This window comes from Eumetopias jubatus, unplaced genomic scaffold, assembly GCF_037043125.1.
Source record: "Eumetopias jubatus isolate StellerSeaLion01/CBP00866 unplaced genomic scaffold, mEumJub1_p1.0 scaffold_7, whole genome shotgun sequence".
Lineage (NCBI taxonomy): Eukaryota > Metazoa > Chordata > Mammalia > Carnivora > Otariidae > Eumetopias > Eumetopias jubatus.
The window spans coordinates 43000994-43022155 of record NW_028274813.1 but is presented as its reverse complement, the minus strand read 5'-3'; the positions used below and the strand labels follow the sequence as shown (position 1 = coordinate 43022155).

At 41.4% G+C, this 21162-nt stretch overlaps 1 protein-coding gene across 1 annotated transcript in view; it reads left to right on the top strand.

Annotated features, from left to right (window-relative positions):
• The window catches only part of PELI2 (pellino E3 ubiquitin protein ligase family member 2), a 207351-nt gene extending 186426 nt beyond the window's left edge, over window positions 1-20925 (top strand). Inside the window, exons 4-6 of the mRNA XM_028111992.2 lie at window positions 2373-2570; window positions 9622-9810; window positions 16255-20925. Of these exons, the coding sequence (XP_027967793.1) occupies window positions 2373-2570; window positions 9622-9810; window positions 16255-16821 (954 nt within the window). The 3' untranslated portion in view covers window positions 16822-20925. The remainder of the gene's footprint in view (window positions 1-2372; window positions 2571-9621; window positions 9811-16254) is intronic.
• The last annotated feature ends 237 nt before the right edge of the window (window positions 20926-21162 follow it).

The window sequence follows — 21162 nt, the reverse complement described above, 5'->3', positions numbered from 1 at the left end:
TAGCTTTGCACTTACAACAGAGCTTGAAGAGTCTTTTGCCCTCTTCCATGAAGGTGACGAAATTATGTCAGAGACTGTCTTTGTGAGAGCTCTAGGCAATTTTAGAACTTTCCACATTGCGCTCCTAAGCTTCGTTGGAATAGAGGTTCAGGACAAGTTGATTCCTGAGTTTAGAGTAGCCTTTATGTTATTTTTTATTCTTTTCTGTATTTGTGAAATATTTTACAATTTTACAATAAGTATTTGTTACTTTTCTAGTTTAAAAAATATTTTAGAGTGAAATAAGTCAAAGACATATACTGTATATCACTTATATGTGGACTCTATTAAAAAAAAAATATCAAAACCATAGAAGCAGAGACTAGAATGGTAGTTACCAGGGGCTTAAGGGGCGGAGGGATAGAGAGGTGTTGGTCACAGAGCACAAACTTCCAGCTGTAAGATGAATAGGTTCTGGGCAATCTAATGGACAGCATGGTGATTATGGTTAATAATACCGTATTGTATACCTCAAAGTAGCTAAGAGAATAGCTTTAAAAAAAAAAAAAAAGCAGTCTGAATCAGAGCTTCTGAGTCACATACCCAGCTTTTAAATGAATCTAGCCGAGGGAAGACTCTCAACTTTAGAAAGATGAATTGTATAAGATTTATAATCTCTTAATTCAGATTTTATGTTGCATTTTTTAACAAGTTTTATGTTTTCTAAACCTGAAATGCATACATTCAGGGAATGTGCATCTATTCACATTGATGAGTTTCAGTGCATCCAGAGGTTTATTTTATTCCAGGCACATTTCATTAGAACAAGAAATTAAGGGTTGTAAAAAAAAGAGAGAGAGAGAGAAAATAGATGTCTGTTGTCTGTTGGTTTAATAGAGATAGTCTATGCATGAAAATGTGTGAGATTTATAAAAGAAATTTAATAATAATTTTCCAGGAAGCAAACAGAGCTAAATAATGCAAGATAATGTGGATTTTTTCACTTTTATTTCTTTGGATGAAAAATATATTACATCTTATGTTTTAGATAGAATTTTGAGATCAGGTGAAAGATAGCTGAGAAATTGACTTTTGGGGGTCTTCTCCATACATGTCTGGGAGCTCCCTGTGTCCCTCCCCTCATCAGCTTCCAAATCAAAGTCACTAGCGTTAGGAAAGAACATTAACATCCTGTTTAGTAAGAAATGATTTGTTTACATATAAATGATTTTAATTTAAAAAGTCTGTGGTGTATAAATAACATGTATCACTGTTTTCTGGTCAGAGATTCATAGAACAGCATTACAAAAATGTTTTAATATTTTGTCTTGAGGATTTTTTTTTATTTGTAAACAAATACTTAACTCTTCCCAGTTTACAGGACAGAGCAGTACCTGTCTTATTGGTGTTTTTGAATATGAAAACCTTTTTTTTTTTTAGAACTGTAAGATCTTCCAAATGAAATATATTCTTTCTGAAAGCATTTAATCTTACCAAAGAAAGTAAGTCAACATAATATTGTTGGCAGCTTTTTAGACTTTCCCAAGAGACAGGTTTTTTTTTTAATCCAAACTTGAAATGTTAAGACCACCTTTTTGAACCTTTCATCTGACTTCATCCCAAACTTTGGGCTGACTCGTATTGCCCTTTACATCATTTCATTTACACTGAATAATGGCAACAGGCATTTGATCTATGTGGGGGTTAGGGCTATTCTTGCTCTATGCCATGAGTCACTGGTGGATTCACTTAGTGGGGAAAACCAATCCTTGATGCCAGGCAAAAGTTCCTCTGTTTGTTGACTTTCTTTAAAATCTTGGGTTTTTTTCCAGCTGGAAATAGGGGGGCGGAGTGGGTGGGGTAGAGAATAATTTGCCGTTAATGTTTTTACCTGATCCAAGAAATACAATCTCGGGGGGAGGGGGCGCTATCTAATGTTTTTCTCCAGAATAAAAAATTTAGCTTTTCTCTTAATATTTAAAATCTCATGATCCAGGGGCACCTGGGTGGCTCAGTCGGTTAAGCGGCTGCCTTCGGCTCGGGTCATGATCCCAGGGTCCTGGGATCGAGCCCCACATCGGGCTCCCTGCTCAGCAGAGAGCTTCCTTCTGCCTTTCTCTCTCTCTGCCGCTCTGCCTACTTGTGCTCTCTCTCTCTCTCTGTTAAATAAATAAAATAATCTTTAAAAAAAAATAAAATAAAATCTCATGATCGGTTACTCTAATATCTCCCTTAGCTAAACAGGAAAAGGCAAAGAACTAAATTTTTTTCATGAAATTCTTACCCTCAGAGCAGAGATAATAAATGTTAAAGGGATCCTGAACACTCATTCCATGTGAACAAAATATGGTGACATATTTTTCAAACGAATCATGAGTACATTTGATTTTTAGGTGGGCAGATCAACAGAAAGCCCTATCGACTTCGTTGTTACAGACACAATTTCTGGCAGTCAGAACAACGATGAGGCCCAGATTACACAGAGCACCATATCCAGGTTTGCCTGCAGGATTGTCTGCGACAGGAACGAACCTTACACAGCACGGATATTCGCAGCCGGATTTGACTCTTCCAAAAACATATTTCTTGGAGTAAGTACTATTACTAAGTACATTGTTTCAAGGAAAACGCCCATTATCATCAGATATAACATTTAATTGTGGCCAAAAATCTGCTTTCCACGGTGCCTCCAGTTAGATTTGGAGATTTTAGTTTTCAGATGTGGAGTTTGAAAGGCTGTTTTTAAGAATCTAAAAATAATTAAGTCATTACTTGATACTTGTTACATTTGCTGTATTGTGTATATGTACAGTAATTACTTTTTAAAAATGTATATTAACATCGTATTTAATGTATTTATAGTAGATATAAGGGGGTTTATTTCAGTGGGAAAAATAAATGGTCAAATCTACATAGAGTTCAAAGGAAAGAGTGACATTCATTTATTCGTTCAAAAAATGTTCATTGGGTGTTTGCTGCTGGGTTCTATGTCAGGTGTTACAGGTGTGATATCACAGAACAAAACAGAGTAAAAATTTCTGGCTTCATAAGGCTTCCATGTAAATGAAACCCAGAAGTTTTAGTGAATATCCAATTTTAATATAGTTTTTTTTTTTTTTTAATCAGGATGTTTTTGCAGGGGGGGAAAAAAAACATTCAAAATGGCCTTTAAAAATGGCCTAAGCAGTGGTGCCTGGGTGGCTCAGTCACTTAAGCGTCTGCCTTCAGCTCAGGTCATGATCTCAGGTTCCCGTATAACACCCCCCCACCCCTGCCGCCCCTGCCTTGGGCTCCCTGCTCAGTGGGGAGTCTGCTTCTCCCTCTGCCCCTACCCCCCCTCCTGCGCATACATGCTCTCTTTCTCTCTCTTGCTCACTCTCGCTTGCTCTCTCTCACAAATAAATAAATCAAATCTTTTTTTTAAATGGCCTGAACAATAATAAAAATGTATTATTTCATGTAACAAGGAGCGCCAAGGAAGACAGCTCCAGGGTTGGGTAATGCAGTGATTCTGTATCATCCAGGGAAGCAGGTTCGTTCTGTCTTGCCCCTATCTCCCCGGGCAAATCTGCTTCCTCAGGCTGCCTTAGGGATGAGAGATGGCTTCTGCACTTCATTCACCCCCTGCCACATGACCACTTCCAGTTGAAGAGGCGGGGGCAGAGGCACTGTTTCTTCCTTATCTCTTTTTATTGTTTTTTTATTTACTTTTTCAAATGAGTAAATTTGACATTTAACCTTGTGTAAGTGTAAGGTGTACAGCCATGTTACCATGATGTACTTATATGTTGTAAAATGATTGCCAATATAGGATTATTTACCACATCCCACAACTATAGTACAATAATATGGTCTATATTCATAACACGGTGCATTAGATCTCTGTGGCTGATTACAAGCTTGTGCTTTTAAACACCATCCGTCTTACCACTCACCCTGTGTTTCCCCCACCCACACCCATCCCATCCCCAGTAACTGTCATTTTACTCTGTTTTTGTAGGCTTAATTTTTTAAGATTCCACATATAAGTGACATCATATAGTACATATTTTCTCTGACTTGCTTAGCATAACGTGCTCAAGGTCCATCTATGTTGTTGCAAATGGAAGGCTATCCTCCTTTCTCGTGGGTAAATAATATGTACAGTGTCTTTTTTTATCCATTCATTCATTGATGGGCATTGGATGGCTTCCATATCTTGCCTGTTGGGAATAATGCAGTAAACATGGGAGTGCATATATCTCCTTGAAATCCTGTTTTCATTTCCTTTGAGTATGTGCCCTAAAGTGGAAATGCTGGATCATATGGTAGTTGTTTTTAAATTTTGGACTATTTAGGGTCTTTTGTGGTTGCACATAAAGCTTAGGATTATTTCTTCTATTTCTGTGAAGAATTCTTTTAATATTTTGATGGAGACTGTGTTGAATCTATAGATGGATTGGGGTAGTATGGCCATTTTAACAATAATCTTCGGATTCATAAACATGGAGTGTCTTTCCATTTGTGTCTTCAAATTCAGCAAAGTTTGTAATTTTCATTGTATAGATCTTTCACTTCCTTGGTGAAATTTATTCCTAAGTACTTTACTGTATTTGATGCTGTTGTAAATGGGATAGTTTTCTTTAGGCCTTTTTCAAATGCCTCATCTTCATCATTAGTGTAAAGGAATGCAACTTTCTTCTCTATGTTGGTTTTGTGTCCTGCCACTTTACTGAAATCGTTAATTCCAACAGCTTTTTGACTGCTTCTTTGGGATTCTCAATATACAAGATTGTATCATTAGCAAATAGGGCTAAGCAATAGTTTTACTTCTTTCTTTCCAATTTGTATGCCATTTATTTCTTTATCTTGCCTAATTGCTCTGGCTAGGACATGTAGCACTATATTGAATAGGAATGGTGAGAGTGGGCATCCTTGTCTTGTTTCTGATCTTAGAGGAAACACTTGCAGTTTTTCTTCATCGAGTATGATATTAGCTGTAGGTTTGGCGTATATGCCCTTTATTATGTTGAGGTATAGTCCTTCTGTAACCAATCTGGTAAGGGTTTTTATTCTGAAAGGATGTTGTGTTTTGTCAAATGCTTTTTCTGTAGCTATTGAGATGATCATGTGATTATCTTTCATTTTATTGATAGAATGTATTACATTTATTGATTTGCATATGTTGAACCATCCTTGCATCCCAGGGGAACTCCCACTTGCTCACAGTGTATAATCCTTTTAATGTGTTCTTGAATTTGATTTGCTCATATTTTGTTGAGAACTTTTACATCTACATTTATCAGGGATATATCCCTGATATATTTCTTATATTTCTATAATTTTCTTGTGGTATCCTTACCTGGTTTTGGTATCAAGGGAATGAGTTTGGAAATATTCCTTCGTCCTCAATATTTTGGAAGAGTTTGAGGAGGATTGGTGTTAATTCTTCCTTAAATATTTGGTAGCATTCTCTAGTTGAAGCCAACTAGTCCTAGAGTTTTCTTGGGATTTTTTTTAAATTACTGATTTGATCTCTTTACTCATCATTGGGCTGCTCAGATTTTCTGATTCTTCTTGATTCAGTCTTGGTAGATGTGTGTTTCTGGAAATGTATCTATTTCTTCTACATTCTAGCAGTCTTTCATGATTCTGTGTATGTCTGTAATACCAGGTATAACATCTCCTCTTTCATATCTAATTTTGAGTCTTCTTTTTTTCTTAGTTTAGCTAAAGATTTGTTGATTTTTACCTTTTTTAAGAACAGCTCTCAGTTTCATTGATCTTTTCTGTTGTTTTTCTGGTCTCTATTTCATTTATTTCTCCTTGGATCCTTATTTCCTTCCTTCTGCTAACTTTGGGCTTGCTTTATTCTTCTTTTTCTAGTTTCTTGAAATGTAAAGTTAGGTTGTTTATTTGAGACTTTTCTAATTTCTTAATATGCATATTTATTGCTATAGGATTCTCAGAACTGCTTTTGTTGTATCCCACAATATTTGATATGTTGTGTTTACATTTTCAATTGTTTCAAGATAATTTTTCCTCTTTTGATTTCTTCTTTGACTCAGTGGTTGTTTAGAAGGGAGTTGTTTAGTTGCCACATATTTGTAGATCTTCTCACTTCCCTTTCATTGTCACTTTCTAGTTCATGCCACTGTGGTCAGGGAAGATAGTTGATATGATTTTAGTCTTCTTAAACTTGCTAAAATTTGTTTTGTGGCCTATCCTATCTCTCCTGGAGAATGTTCCAGTGCACTTGAGAAAAATATGTTCTGCTACTGTTGGATAAAATGTTCTGTATATGTCTACTAAGTCCATTTGTTCTAAAGTGTGGTTCAGTTCCAATGTCTCCTTGGTGATTTTCTGTCTGAAAAATCCATCCATTGCTGACAGTGGGGTATTGAAGTCCCCTACAGTTATTATATTGTGGTCCATTTCTCTATTAGATCTGTTATTATTTGCTTTATATAATTTGGTACTCATATTTTGGGCACATATATATTTACAATCATTATGTTTTCTAGATGTACTGACCCTTTTATGATTATGTAATGACTTTGTCTCTTACTACCCTTTTTGGCTTGAAATCTATTTTGGCTGATGTAAGTATGACTATACCATCCTTCTCTTGGATTCTGTTTGCTCAGAATATAATCTTCCATCCTTTCATTTTGAGCCCATGTGTGTCTTTAAAGCTGAGATGAATCTCCTGTAGGGCAGCATATAGTTGGGTTTTTTGTTGTTTTTAATCCATCCAGCCACTCTATGCCTTTTGCTGAGTTCAATGCATTTACATTTAGTGTGATTGTTGATATGTAAGGACTTACTACTGCCATTTTCTCTTTTGCCTTCTAGTTATTTTGTCTCTCTATTGTTTCTTTTTCCTTCCATTTCTACCTACCTTTGTACCTTGGTGGTTTTCCATGGTGCTTTTTGCTCAGCTTCCCCCACTTTTGATGTTTTGTGTCTCTGCTCTAGATTTTTGCTTTGTGGTTATCATGTTTACATAAAACAACTCATAGGTAAAATAGTCCTTTTTCTGCTGGTAGCAGTTTCTCTTCTTTTGCCTATGAAGATTCCATCATTTTACTCTTTTTCTTTTATATTTTTCATATCACAAATTATCTCTTTTTATGCTGTGATTTTGTTACCACGTTGTAGTAGCTGTAGTTGTTTTTATTTATTATTTATTATAGGTATTTTTCATGCTCTTTGCCTTCAACCTTTATGCTATCATTAGGAGTTTAGAGTTTAGCATATTACTACAAAGAGTTGCAGTTTCTAATTCTGTCACCTTAATCAGAGTTTTGTGTGCCTCTGTCTTTTCGTTTCAGCTTAAGAGCTCCTTTCAGCACTTCTTGTAAGGCAAATCTAGAGATGGTGAACTCCCTCAGCTCTTGTTTGTCTGGGAAAGTCTTTACTTGTCCTTTATATCTGAAGCATAACTTTGCTGGGTAGAATATTCTTGGCTGGCAGTTTTTATCTGAGAAATTTGATAGCCTGATGGGGATTCCTTTGTAGGTTACTGTCTTTTTATTCCCTAGCTGCCTTTAAAATTCTGTCATTGACTTTTAATAGTTAATATAATGTGTCTTGGAGAAGATCTTGCATTGAGATAATAAGATGTTCTGTTGGCTTCATGGACTTTGCATATCCAGGTCTTTCCCCAAGTTTTGGAAGTTCGCAGGAATTATTTCTTTAAATAGCTGTCTGTCCTTTTCTCCCTCTCTTCTCCTTCCAGAAAATTCATTATTCTTATTTTGGCTTTTCTGATGGAGTCTGCTAGCTCTTGTAGTGTTTCTTCACTTCTTAAATCTTAGTTCTCTCCTCTCTTCCATCTGAATCATTTCTATGTTCCTGTCTTCCAGCTTGCTAATTCTCTCTTCCACCTGATCTGCTCTATTTCCAGTGCTTTCTAATGCATTCTTCATGTCATTTATTGAGTTATTCAGACCCAGAATTTGTTTGGTTCTTTTTAAGAATTTTGGTGCCTTTGGTAAAGTATTCCTTCTGTTAGTTTTATTTCTAAGGTCATTGTATTGCCATTCTGAGTTTTCTTGTAGCTCATTAAATTTCTTCATAACTGCTTTTTTGAATTCTGTATCTGTTAGATTGCAGTATTCCATATCTTTGGGTTCAGTTGCTGGAAAATTGTCATTTTCTTTTTGTGATACTGTATGACTGTGATTTTTCTTGATGTTTGATTAAAAGTACCTCTGTCCTCACATTGGAAGTAGGGAACACCCTATTTACACAAGGTTCTGTTTACTTTGATTCTAACAGTTCAACATGTTGGTAGTTAGGAGCCTTTTGTTTTCCAGAAGGTGGCACTATAGCACAAATTTTTGGTTTCTCTTGAGGGTAGGGGCTGACTTTTCAGAGGTTTGGAGGTTTGGGCACCAAGAGAAAAGGAATGGGGGGGTACAGCAGAGCTGGGGGAGGTATGTACTTAGTTCTTGGGACTTTGATGTGCCCACAGCCTGGTAGGGGAATCTTTAAGGTGGGGTGGGGGGTGTGGGGGTGGTCCAGAAATCCATGGACCAGAACCCTGGGGCAGACCGTAGGGGACCCTTCCCTGAAGTTCTCTTTGCCTACTTCCCTTCCCCCACTCACTGCAGTCTTTCCTCAGAGACAGCAGTGGGTCCTTCCAGCTATAGAACATGTGTGGGGCAGACCCCCACTTAACCTGCTTCACCCTCCACCTCCTTTGTCAGAAAAGGTCACGCTCTCTCTCCCCCTGCCCACCGGCCACTGCCTTTGTCACCTCTGGCTCCCCAGCGACTCTCCTCTGTTATGCACCCAGTTTCATGGGCATGGATGTATGGATCTCTCTCAGGTGATCTGGATGCTGTGCAGCCATGCTCTGCCACTGGGAGGCTGATGTCATTCCCCCATTCCTGTTCTCTTTTTAGAGCAAAGGAACCTTACCAGGAAGGCTCCTAGAAGACCCACTCATGTCTCATTGGCCAGAGCTCAGTCACTGGCAAGAGGGCTTATCCTAATCAGAACTGACTCCTGAGTCATGTGAGCAATATCTGGCTCTGTCCTCAAGAAAGAAGAATCACTGGCACAGGCATCCAAGAGTGTTTGTCCTGCCATTATATCAAGCTGTCTTTACCTTCCATCTTTGAGGATATAAACATTGATATTTATCAAGACATACTGGCCACAACTTGTTAGCTTAACATTTTTTAAAATTTTGTATGTTTAATAAAAATTCCTTTTTCCCCTTCCTTCTGTATACGTCCCAGGTAATGATTACATGTAAAGCACTGGTGCATAAGAGGCAAAAGGATTGCACAAATAGAACTGAAGAACACATACTAGATTCCTGGAATCTCCCAGGGGTAAGGGGGTGGATAGAAAAGAATCTCTGAGGGAAGGGCTCAGGCATCAGGTTCCTTTTTTTTTTTTTTTTTTTTTAAAGCTCCCAAGATGAATATAATGCATATCCAATGATAAATCATTCATACATTTCAGCACTTTCATGTTATCAGAATAATTGCATATTTTATCCTTCTGATTATTAGCTTTAAATAGAAAATGAAAATTCATCACTTTCCTTCCTTCTTCCCATACTGGAGATCTTAAAGAGATTCTGGAATCCCTTCATTTTGAACTTAATCTTAGCATGCTTTTTCTATTCTGTGGTATGCTCTCCAGGAAAAGGCAGCAAAATGGAAAAACCCTGATGGCCACATGGATGGGCTCACTACAAATGGCGTCCTTGTGATGCATCCCCGAGGGGGCTTCACTGAGGAGTCCCAGCCTGGGGTCTGGCGTGAGATCTCTGTCTGTGGAGACGTGTACACCCTGCGAGAAACCAGGTCAGCCCAGCAAAGAGGAAAGCTGGTGAGTGGTCTTCACTCTGGAAAATGTACCACACTACAAAAGCCTAGCTCAAGGGCTGTCATTTGTCTCCCCTGAAATCCAGAACCTTTGTGGAAGCACCAGTGCTGTGGACCATTGACCTAGGAGAATGAGAATTCCCTAAGCCCCTGAAAATGCTAAGGAAATGGGCTTATTTCCTTCCATGATTAAGCTTTTCCCATAGTAGAAGAAAATTATCTTTTTGCTCCTTACTACCTTAATAGCATATCTTTTATTATATGCTTCATTACAAAATTCCGCTTAAATTCACTTTAAGAAGGGGAAACTTATTTTTAGTGTAAAACTTTACTAATTTGGAAAAATCCTGAGCTGTCCAAGAGTAGTGAAAATTATGAATTACAGAGTTATTTACTAGACTTTCTGGAACTGAAAGATAACTTAGCTTTTTTTCCTTGAGTTCATAGTAAGAAATTAATATATAATACCCTGTGTAATTCACCAAAATCATAAAACTTTTTATTTGAAATCATTCATTGAGGGCATTGACTTGGCATGTTAATATTTTCCTATAAATATCCCTGCTTCTCCCAAATGCCCTAAAGCAGTTGGCTTTTTAACTCTTTCTTCTGTGAATAATTATAAGCCCTTAAATGGGAAGTTTTAGGTGTCTGATCTTACCATGGCTGTGTGGCACAGCGCCAGAAGTTTCTGAGTAAACTTTCGACTCTAGTGCTTTTAATTAATTGGTAGATAGAAGCTAGAACAAGAGAGAATAAATGTTTCCTTCAGAACCCCTCTAGAAAAGCACAGAGTGATCTAGCATTTTTCAGCAAGATGATAACCAGCTGTTACTGAGATGGAAAAAAAGTGGCGATGGCGGGAGGTTGGGGGAAGAGGGACTGTTATACTAACCTGGTTTGCTAGACTCTACTCGATGTTTGTTTGTAGGGAACTGTTATTTTTATTTATATTTCACACTATTATTGAGCATTTTACAATAAAGCCCAATATTAGAGCATCCTGGCTGAGTAAACATGAGAAGTGTTTTCTAAGACCAGAGCAAATACGATAACCTCTTGTTAAACACTTCTCAAGAGACTGTAAATAGGGAACAGACCATGAAAGCAGTTTTTCCGAATAACTTTGTTTCTGATCACTGGATGACTTTATATAAAACTGACCTAGGTTGGCTGAACTGGTTATCAGTCATGATGGCAACAGTAGAAGTCATTATAAATCGTTGCTGGGTGCAGGCATTACGTTAACATTTCAGAGACCTCAGCTCATGAAATCTGAGCAGCTTTGTCAGGGAAGTGGAATCCTGCCCATTTTACGGATGGAGAAGGTATGGCATAGAGAGTTAAATACTACCTAGGGTCCCAGAGTGAGAAGGTGGCAGCAGATGGGATTAAAATGCCATCCTCCCTGACTGAGAATCTGGACTCCAAGCTGCCACTCAGTATAATCTTGTGGGGGGCAGCACCCGGCCCTCACCTGAGAGGGTTTACACGAGAGCATTTGCTTCCCTGGGAAATAGAAAGCATTCGCTGGAGTCCATAAGGGGCTTGTTGTCTGTCTAAAAGGGCACATTTATAGGATGAGTTTCTTGCCTAACCTCGGTGATTGTACAGTTACCCAGCTCAGACAGCTGTGTGTGCCAGAGGAGGGGACAGTGCTCCTGAGAAGAAATGACTCCAAACATAGCCTGTGTTCATGGGTTGTGTTAAATCTCAACTAATTTTAAACTTAGTCCCTGTAGGAGGCCCTTAGATCTGCCTCAAGTTGATAATGTATGATGGGCCTGGCCTAGAGTAAAGGTTTCTGAGCTCCCATCCTTCTGATTTTCATGGTGGGAGACGCTGTGGGGATGAGAGGACCCAGCCTCCTTGCAGCCCCCTCTTGTTAACCAGGGGAAGTTTGTCTGAGGTGAACACCTGCTGATTCTTGGAGTTTAGGTTTCCATTTCTAACTCTGGTTCTGTACCTGTGACTGGTAGCATTGAGGTAAGTGGTCTAGCTGGAGATCAGATTTGGGGAACGGTCTCCGGCAGTACTCTCTGTTTGCAGTTTAACACAGAAATGTGGAGACTAACATGATCTGCTGGAAATCCAGAATATTATAAAAGCAGTAGATGCCTCCTGCTCTTAGTGTGGAACTAGTGCAGGTAGAAGGTTTCGTGTTAATGTCCTACTTGGCATTTCATGTGGATCAGCGTACCGATGTGTTAACTGCCGTGGTTTCTCCCCATCACAGCAAAGCTTTGTCCTTGATCAACATAATTAATTAAATATGGAGGAAATGCCCTTTCAGGAGCTGAACCCCCTCAATAAATAGGTGAATAGACTTTGAATTGTATCCTCTCCTTTACCTAGAACATTATCAATGTTCTCAACTCGGTGTGAGTGTACTAGAGACATATCTACTGGAGCTATACTAGGCATACAATGTCTCAGATTCTATTTGGAGTATTTAATTATACTGGCTCTGTAAAATTTTGTAAATTCTGCTAAGTTAATCTCCTTACCTAATTTTAGGTGCTATATAAACAGCCATAGTGTTACATACAGACTCTCCCAAGTGCTTCATATTAAGTGTCTCTCAGGCAGCACTCAAAGCAACCTCATGAGATCAGTGTCATGGTTCCCAGTGACAGATGAGAAAAGCAGGGCTTTAAAAAGTTGATACTTGCTTGTAAGTAGTGGGTGGGGATTTGAACTCTCTACCGTAACCTTAGCTATCTGATCGATAGGGGCCATTATGTTTTAAGTGTCTTACTTTTACAATATCACTGTCGATTCCTCGGGCTTTCTCCTTGCCTTTTTTTGGGGGGGCGGGTAGAATTTTAAAAAATAAAATCCGAACCTGCATCCCTACACAGTGGTGTCTTTACCATGGTACTTCTCACACATTGTCGTCTGCAGAAAAACTGCTTTGTGTTCACAGTTGAAAGAGAACACATGAGAAATAACAGTTCAGGAAGAGAGAAAGCAGGTCTACCAGCAGTTCCGAAGTCAGGCTGTAGACAGGGGTCCTGGTTGCCCTGTGCAGTAGCAGTTGGAATAGAGCTGGTCCGTATCTTCTAGGACGATTGAGAGAACCAAGTGCAGATGGGAGGGGCCCTGCGCCCCGCTGCAGCCCGTGATTGTGTAGCCATTCTGAGCCAGCAGGGGTAGGAGCTGAGAATCCAGCAGTGAGCAGGAGGCCCAGGGCTCTGCCCTCAAATTGTCCCATCTGGAGAAGGTCACAGACGTTGCAACAAATCAGTAACATGTTGTAGGTGATGAACACGTTTGTAGAGAAGGTACTAGAAGGTACAGGAGGAACCTGTCCTACCGTTGGAGGGACACCTATCCTAGACATTGGAGTCAAGAATGTGTGCAAAATAAAAAGCTGTCCACTCAAAATTTAGAGGATATTGTTTACCAAGAACTGCACTATAGAAAGGAAAGAAGGGGTGGTTCACCAGCGTGGCCACTCCCGAGCCCCAGTTTCTTACCACGTCAGCATTATTCTTTCAGACATGGTTACGTGCTTAGATGATGCATCCCTGACAATTGCCTGTGGTCAGCCCTGGAAGGGAGCCTCAGGCCAGCCCAAGAGAGGCGAGGAGACATGCAGTACTTGGGTGGCACTGGGTGGGGAGAGGGTAGTAGCAGATTTTTTAAAAGGTTATTTGAGAGGGGGGTCACTGTGCTTGTCCTGTGCAGTATTAAGGTTTATCACTTTGTTGGGACTTCAACTTTTTCTAACTATTAATATTTGGTGCTTACGGAAAACTTCCAGAGTGGCACCACGTGAGACTTGAATGTTGAGTGGTGGTGCCTGACCGCAGGCAGACCTGGGGTGGGGCGTGCAGCGCTGTGCTGGAGAATTCTAGGTGGAGGTCGCTTGCGCACAGGCCTGTGGACAGAGCAGCCGAGTGTGTGCAAGGACTCAGATCAGGGCAGCCCTCATTCACCGCAGGAAAGGTCCTGTGGCCCTGTGGCGAATGGCCTTTTAAGCATGTGAAGTTTGGGGGTGATCCTGAGGGCAGTGGAGAGCCAGCAAAGACCTTTGAGCCAGAGAATGACAAAATTTCTCTTCAGCCTATACCTCTGCTGCCCTTCACACAGTTTCCGCCCCCCCAACTCCCCCCTCCTCGACCCCAGGCCTTGCGGGGGTGTGGCCCAGTTCTGTCCCCGGGCCTCTCTGCCTTCCCTGAGACCCTGCCTGGGCAGTCTCATCCACTCCCAGGGCTTCGGCCCAATGCTAGAAAGTCACAGACATGCTTCTCTAAGCCAGATCTGCAGCCACGTGAGGCTCCTGGGCACCACCGTGACAGACCCTCTGCCCGAGCCCTCGGATTCTACACACCCAAAACTGAACTTCCTCTCCTTTCCCCGCAATCTGCCATTTCTCCTAGATTCCTGGTCCCTGGAAAGCCGCCTCCTATGCAGACAATAAAGCCAAATCCATACATCTGTCTTCCTCAGATCAGGAGCTGAGTCCTCTGAGTTTACTCTCTCTGTCTTGGCTGGTGCCGCTGATAATCTGTGCTGAGGTGCACCCCCCCCTTTGCCTGGGGCGAGAACTCCCAGGGTCTCCCTCTCGGCTACACCCATCCATTCCCTCCTCCACACTTCTGAAGTGGCCTTTTGGAAAGGCAGATCTGTTCTTCTATAGCTGCTGAAAGCTCTGCACCCCTTCCCTTGGGCACAGGAGGCCAGCCAGGAAGAAGCCGCAGCCTGAGGCTCGCCCCCCACCCCCAACTCCCGTTGGTCGCCCAGGGCAGGCCTGCAGCTCCCTCCATGTGCACGCCCTGTGGCCTCTGCATCCCTCTTTCTGGAGTGTCTTCTCTGCCACCCACTGGTTCCTGACAAAAATTTTTCAAGTCTCTGTTCCAGAGAAATCTTTTTTAAAAAGCATTTCTGACCTCCTATCATCAAAGTAACAGTAGCAAACATTTGCATCCTGCTTACTGCATGCCAGATGGGGTTCTAAGAACTTTCTTTGTAGTATTTAACACTCACCCTCTTCTTGTCCAGTTTTACAGAAGGGGAAACTGAAGCTCAGGCAGCTGAAGTAACTGCCCCAGGTTAGAGCTAGTGCGTGACCGAGCCAGAGTGCACACCGAGGCCACAGGCTGTGAAGTCCCCGCTCTTAGCCGCTTTGGTGATGTGGCCTCACGTGACGATTGCAGCGCTCTGACTTTCGCTGGCTCCTGGCTCTAGCATGTCTGCCTCCCGCTCCTAAAGACAAGGGCGCTGCAGGATGGGTAGAGAAGCTTTATTACCCCCCAGGTCTTAGAGCACACCGGTCTGTGGAGGCGGTGGGTGGATCTCTGCCTGCCGTGTCTAACAGCTGCTCATCAGCTGTTAGTCCGACTTGTGAGCACCTGGTGTGTAGCGTGCAATCCTTTTAAAAGTGAAGCCTTTCTCTTTCTCTGATTGACTTCTTTCACTCAGCATCATACCCTCCAGTTCCATCCACATGGATGTAAATAAGATTTCATCCTTTGATGGCTGAGTAATGTGTGTGTGTGTGTGTGTGTGTGTGTGTGTGTGTGTGTGTGTGTGTGACAACCTCTGTCAGTGGACATCTGGGCTCTTTCTATAGTTTGGCTCTTGTGGACATTGCGGCTATAAACATTGGGGAGCAGGTGCCCCTTCAGATCATTATATTTGCATCTTTAAGGTAAATACCTAGTAGTGCAATTGCTGGGAAGAAATCAGAGAGGGAGGCAAACCATGAGAGACTCCTAACTATGGGAAACAAACTGAGGAGACAAACCTCTTGAGGGTTGCTGGGGGGGACGGGGGGTGGGGGAACAGGGTAACTTGGTGATGGGCGTTAAGGAGGACACGTGATGTGATGAGCACTGGGTGTTATATGCAACTGATGAATTACTGAACTCTACCTCTGAAACTAAAGATGTACTATACGTTGGCTAATTGAATTTAAATTTAAAAAACGGCTAATGGCGAACGCTTCTGCTCCAGACCATAGAAGTGCAGGACAAACAATAGATTGAATGAAGCTAAGGATCCCCAGGCATTATTTGGGCCACTGCAGTCATTATCACAGGGTCCTCCAAGGACCTGGATCGGCTCTAGTCACAAGGAGTAGGAATCCTCACTGCTGCACCGGTGGGACATGTCCTGCCCCTTGTGAGGTCAAGGAGCAATGGTGCTACTGACTCTGAGGAAAGATGAAAACCTAAGATTTGTAAAGTTGGTTAAAATAATCACTACAGCAATGGAACACGTAAAGCTAGGTGCATCTGTGCTTAGGGTTTGTGAGGCTGGCCTAGCCCTATTCCATCCCGTGTCCCGGTGAGGAAACAAAGGGGACGCGGGGAGGAACACGCTCCTGGAGCCTCTCGGGGAGGCAGCGGCGGAAGCTGCCTGCAGGTGTTTACTTGAATTGTTAGCGCGCGGGGCTGAATTGTGTTTTTTACAAAGCCTGCCTGACTCGAACTCGTTGTAGGTGGAAAGCGAGACCAACGTCCTGCAGGACGGCTCCCTCATCGACCTCTGCGGGGCCACGCTTCTCTGGAGGACGGCGGACGGCCTGTTCCACACGCCGACGCAGAAGCACATCGAAGCCCTGCGGCAGGAGATCAACGCCGCCCGGCCGCAGTGTCCCGTGGGGCTCAACACCTTGGCCTTCCCCAGCATCAACAGGAAGGAGGTGGTGGAGGAGAAGCAGCCCTGGGCCTACCTCAGCTGCGGCCACGTGCACGGCTACCACAACTGGGGCCACCGGAGCGACACGGAGGCCAACGAGCGAGAGTGTCCCATGTGCAGGACTGTGGGCCCCTATGTTCCGCTCTGGCTCGGCTGCGAGGCGGGCTTCTATGTCGACGCCGGACCCCCCACTCACGCTTTCACCCCCTGTGGACACGTGTGCTCAGAGAAGTCCGCGAAATACTGGTCGCAGATCCCGTTGCCTCACGGAACTCACGCGTTCCATGCTGCCTGCCCTTTCTGTGCCACGCAGCTGGTTGGGGAACAGAACTGCATCAAATTAATTTTCCAAGGTCCCGTGGACTGATGTCTTTGACAGCCGCCTACGACTTTATTAACAAGTTACTGTGAAGATTTTGCCACTAACTGTAGATTTTACCTTTTTATAATTCTGGTTATTAAGGGGAAGAGGGGGGCCTGAGGCTGGAGGGTTGGGGGGAACGACGAGGAGGGGGGGCCCTGGCAATGAAACATGCCCAGAATTTAAGATCGCAGTCGTGTGGTGCATGCTCCAAACAGCGGCATTGTCCTTGAAGTATGCTTGATGAAACCATCCTATCTTTGTAATAATTGGATTTCAAATGCCATGCTTTTACTTTAACCTTGGGGGTTTTTAAACGACGTTTTCCTTTGTAAACTTGGACGAGGCTTTAAATCCTATTTTACAAATGTAGAAGAAATGTATTCAAAAGTTGTTGGCTCTTAATGTGCGCCCTCCCGTGCTGCGTGGCGTAGGTGGTACCGGCGAGCCGTGCAGTGCCTACAAATACTTGACCGTGGCTGGGAGCTGCGCGGCTTCGAATCCGCCGCTCCGTACCACGGGGGTGGCAGACAGGAGACCTTAGACACAGGGGCTCGTTCTGAAATCGGGGGCTTTCGGATTTTTCTTTTTGGGGGGAAAGAACATCCCTATGCTGCCGTCCTGTTTTTTTACTTTGGTGGAATTCAGTGACTTTATCCACATAGTCATCAAATACCTTGGCATTTCAAAGAAATTTCCGTAACTTCTTAGTCCGCTTTTTGTTAACGTCCGTGATACTCCGCGTGCATGGCCAGAACTGTTTAGTTGATTAAAATGCAGCAACTCCTAAAAATTCAGTAATTGAGGGTGATTATTGTGGCATGGCCTAGGTACTACACCATCGAGTTTATTTACTTGGACTGTTTAGGATTTAGGATTAAAAAAGTTTTACTTTTTAAAACCACTTGTTGGGGTTTCATAAGTTTTTCTTAAGGCAACCAAAACTCTGGGAGCCGAAAAGCAACAGCTCACAAGGATGCAGTCATTTTGGTTCACTCTCTCCCTTGCCATCTGTCACCTTCTCCGGCTTATGGAGCCCTGTAAGTTTCGAAAATGTTTGCAAATCAAACTAAATTTAAATGGGATCATTAGATATACACAACACCAAGTGGTACATCTGCAGAGATAATTTGAAATTCCTGATTTCAAGAGAGCAAATGAGTGTTTACTGAGGAATAATTAAATCAGAATTTCATATGAGCGCCACCATCCTTCTGTTAGTTCCGTTCATTTTGAATAATTCTCAGATGCTCATTCTTGGTCCTCAGTCCTCATCACCGCTCCCAGAATGTAAAGGTTCTTTAGGCCAGGAGACTGCCACAGCTGGCCGCCATGAAGCGGATCCTGCCACAAGCAGCAAGTATTTATTTAAACTGACGTCCTCTTAAGTTGACCATTACAGATCCATGCTACATTTTAACCTTTGTAAGGGTATAGAATTTATAGGATTCTCACATACTGTATTCATACTTGAATGTCTTTCCAAGTTTTGCCTACTGGTAAATATGTTGCCCTATTTTCAGTTGTTCTAACACATTGTGAATGTCTTTTTTCCTGAAAGTGATTAGATTATCTTTGCTGCTATTTAATTTGACCTAATATCTAGAAAGTTCAGCTCAGTTTTAAAAAAGCTTTACTTTTCAAAGGAGATTATCATTAAGGAGGAGGCTTTGTTTTGTTTTGGTAATTTTTAAGTGATGTGAAAAATCCAAAAACAGTCCTTGATAGCTTACTCTATTCTGTAGGTAATTTCATTTTGTCTTCAGGGAGAATAAATCATAACGTATCAAATGCCTTTTTAGGTAGTCTGTCCCCAAGGATTAGCTTTCACTTAGAGTGTCTTTTCAGTTTGTGCTCCTTTGGGCTCCACAAAATGACAAAGGAGGCAACAGTCCCTTTTCTTGCTGTTAGGCTAGAAGGTGGTTTGAGGAGTCTTGATACTCTAAAAGCATCTTGTAAGGTAAATGGCCTTGCATCTAGAAGGGCTGGATTTTCCCTATCAGAAACATTTCTGGAAAGTTACGACGATCTGCTGTAATCTTCCATTTCAAGGACTATAATAGTTCAGGGTCTAGCAGTTTTATGTGCAACACATGCCCCCAAATAATCTTCCGACGTGAAAAGTTCTGTGTTTTTGTTTTGTTTTTTACTTTCAGTAAATGGAGATAATGCAGTAAATTTGAACTTGGAGTAATAAATTCCAAGCTCTTGGAAGGGGGTAACGGTGCACTGCCCTCTGTCCACATTGCATCTCCTTCAACCTCCAAGTGAGGTCCCCTCCCACTCCACCGAAGGAACAGAGAAGTCTGCAAAAAGAGGCCATGCTCCTGTTGGCCACTTCTCGTAAGGGTTGCTTAGAATTTGGACTAAGGAGTTTTCTCCAGAGCTGAGAGTAGTTCATTTTGTGAGATTAAAGAGCTCCAGCTCTATGGAGTAATGCAGTTTAGAAAAAACTTCTCAGAGGTTACTTCTGTTTTTGTCTTGCTTGCCCCACCACATTAAGGGGGGAGTCCCACTCCTCCAGGTGTCCACATAGGAAACTGCTGACCGATTATCCTGATCTTGGCCTGACCAAAATGCCTTTTGTGAAGAGGTCACCAGAAGTAAAACCCCAGTGATGTATTCCCATAGTTAATTTTTTTCAGTTGTCAGTTTACTATTTAAAAACAAAACAAAACAAAAAAAAGGTGGATGGGATACAACTCTGAATATTTTTCTAGTCTGGAATTTTTTTTATTAATAATCGGTGCTGTCGGGTCATGCATGCTGCAACTCAACATTTCCCTTATTTGGTTTCGCTTTTTGCAAAAAGGGCTACGGTTCACACTGCAGAGTAAGTATTAAACTTTCTGGGTTTTTTATTTTTTCCCCCAACTGTGGCCCAAAAGAATTAAAATCTTTTAATATAAATAGAGAGCATATTTATCATTCCTCAATAGTTAATTATAGAGTTTGGTACCTTTGTGCCTCAGGGAAGCCACGTGATATAACTGGTTATAGAATTTCAGGGTTAGGGTTTAAAGAAAGGAGAAAGCCATTGGAAAAATGATGGGCTCCATGAAGGAGACTAATGAATCTGGATGCAGAAATATGCCAGGAACTGGCATATACATGATTGTAATAGAATTTATTTCCAGCATCAATAGGGAAATCTTAAGTTATTGCAGATACTGTATTAGGAAATTTGAGAACTCTTCATAAAGCTTCAGTTGCTTTATTTTTGCTTACATAAAACTCAAACCCCTGTGTTTTGGGAGCTCAGTAGTGTGATTTGGGTAATTTTGACAGTTAAAGGGAGCATGTTTTCTCCTTTTCTCATAGGTTACAGAATTGTTACCTGCAGGTCTAGGATTTTGATCAACTTTTTTGAAAGCCATTCTGTGCTTTGGATTCGTGTGAAAGGATGTGTGATCATGGCATTGTTCATGCTGGCTACAAGCTAGTTATCTTCATGCAATTTTGCCTTGTAACAGTGGAATTTCTGATAGGCAAACCACAGAACCTTGATCTTAAGCCAGATCCAGCTCCGTTCCCTTGGCAGGCAATCTTCTATCCCCATAGTTTAGCCTTCGTGGGCTGAGGGTATGAAGTTCCTTCTCCAGGGCTGGAAATAGAGCAGAGCTCTGTTATTTCTTCATGACCCAAAGGCCAATGAGACAGCTCCAGGAATTTTTTTTTTTTTTTAAGAACATAAGCATTGCTGAAGTAGTAAAACAAATAAGGTTCAGTGCTTCTTTTCAGTAAAACTTATATCCTCTCAAGTTTTCGCCCTCATGAAAAAGCCCTAGAGGAAGACAGGAAGAAGCAAATATTTTTCCAGTTCTACTTAACCGTTTCTAAACAAAAATAAACTTGATGAAAGGGAAATTATTTCTTTTTAGCTGAGATGACATTGTTTCTCTGTATTAAATAGTCTAGAAGTTAAGGGGTGGTCATATTTACCAATGTATAGTGTTATGAGCAGTTAAATTTTATGGATATATTTGTAAAACTGTTCTTTTATATTTCATGTCAAATTGAAAAGTTTATTTCTTCACTATTGTACCTGTGGAAATACAAGCCATTTTACAGGAAAAAAAATCTTCAAAAATTATTAAATGGATCTCAGTATGTTTGTGAGTCATTGTCTTCAGACTCTGTGGCTGCCTGGGGGTTTATCAGGACATTTAATACGAAGCTGATACAAAAGTAGACTTGAGTTTTACATTTCTCAACTTTCAAGTTGATCCCAAATACTTGAGCTTATTGTATTCTATTCCACACAATACATATTTAAATCTGATTTTGAAAATCCCATTTTTTTTATTAAAAAAATTCCATCAGTGCTTAAATCTAACTTCCAGGAGA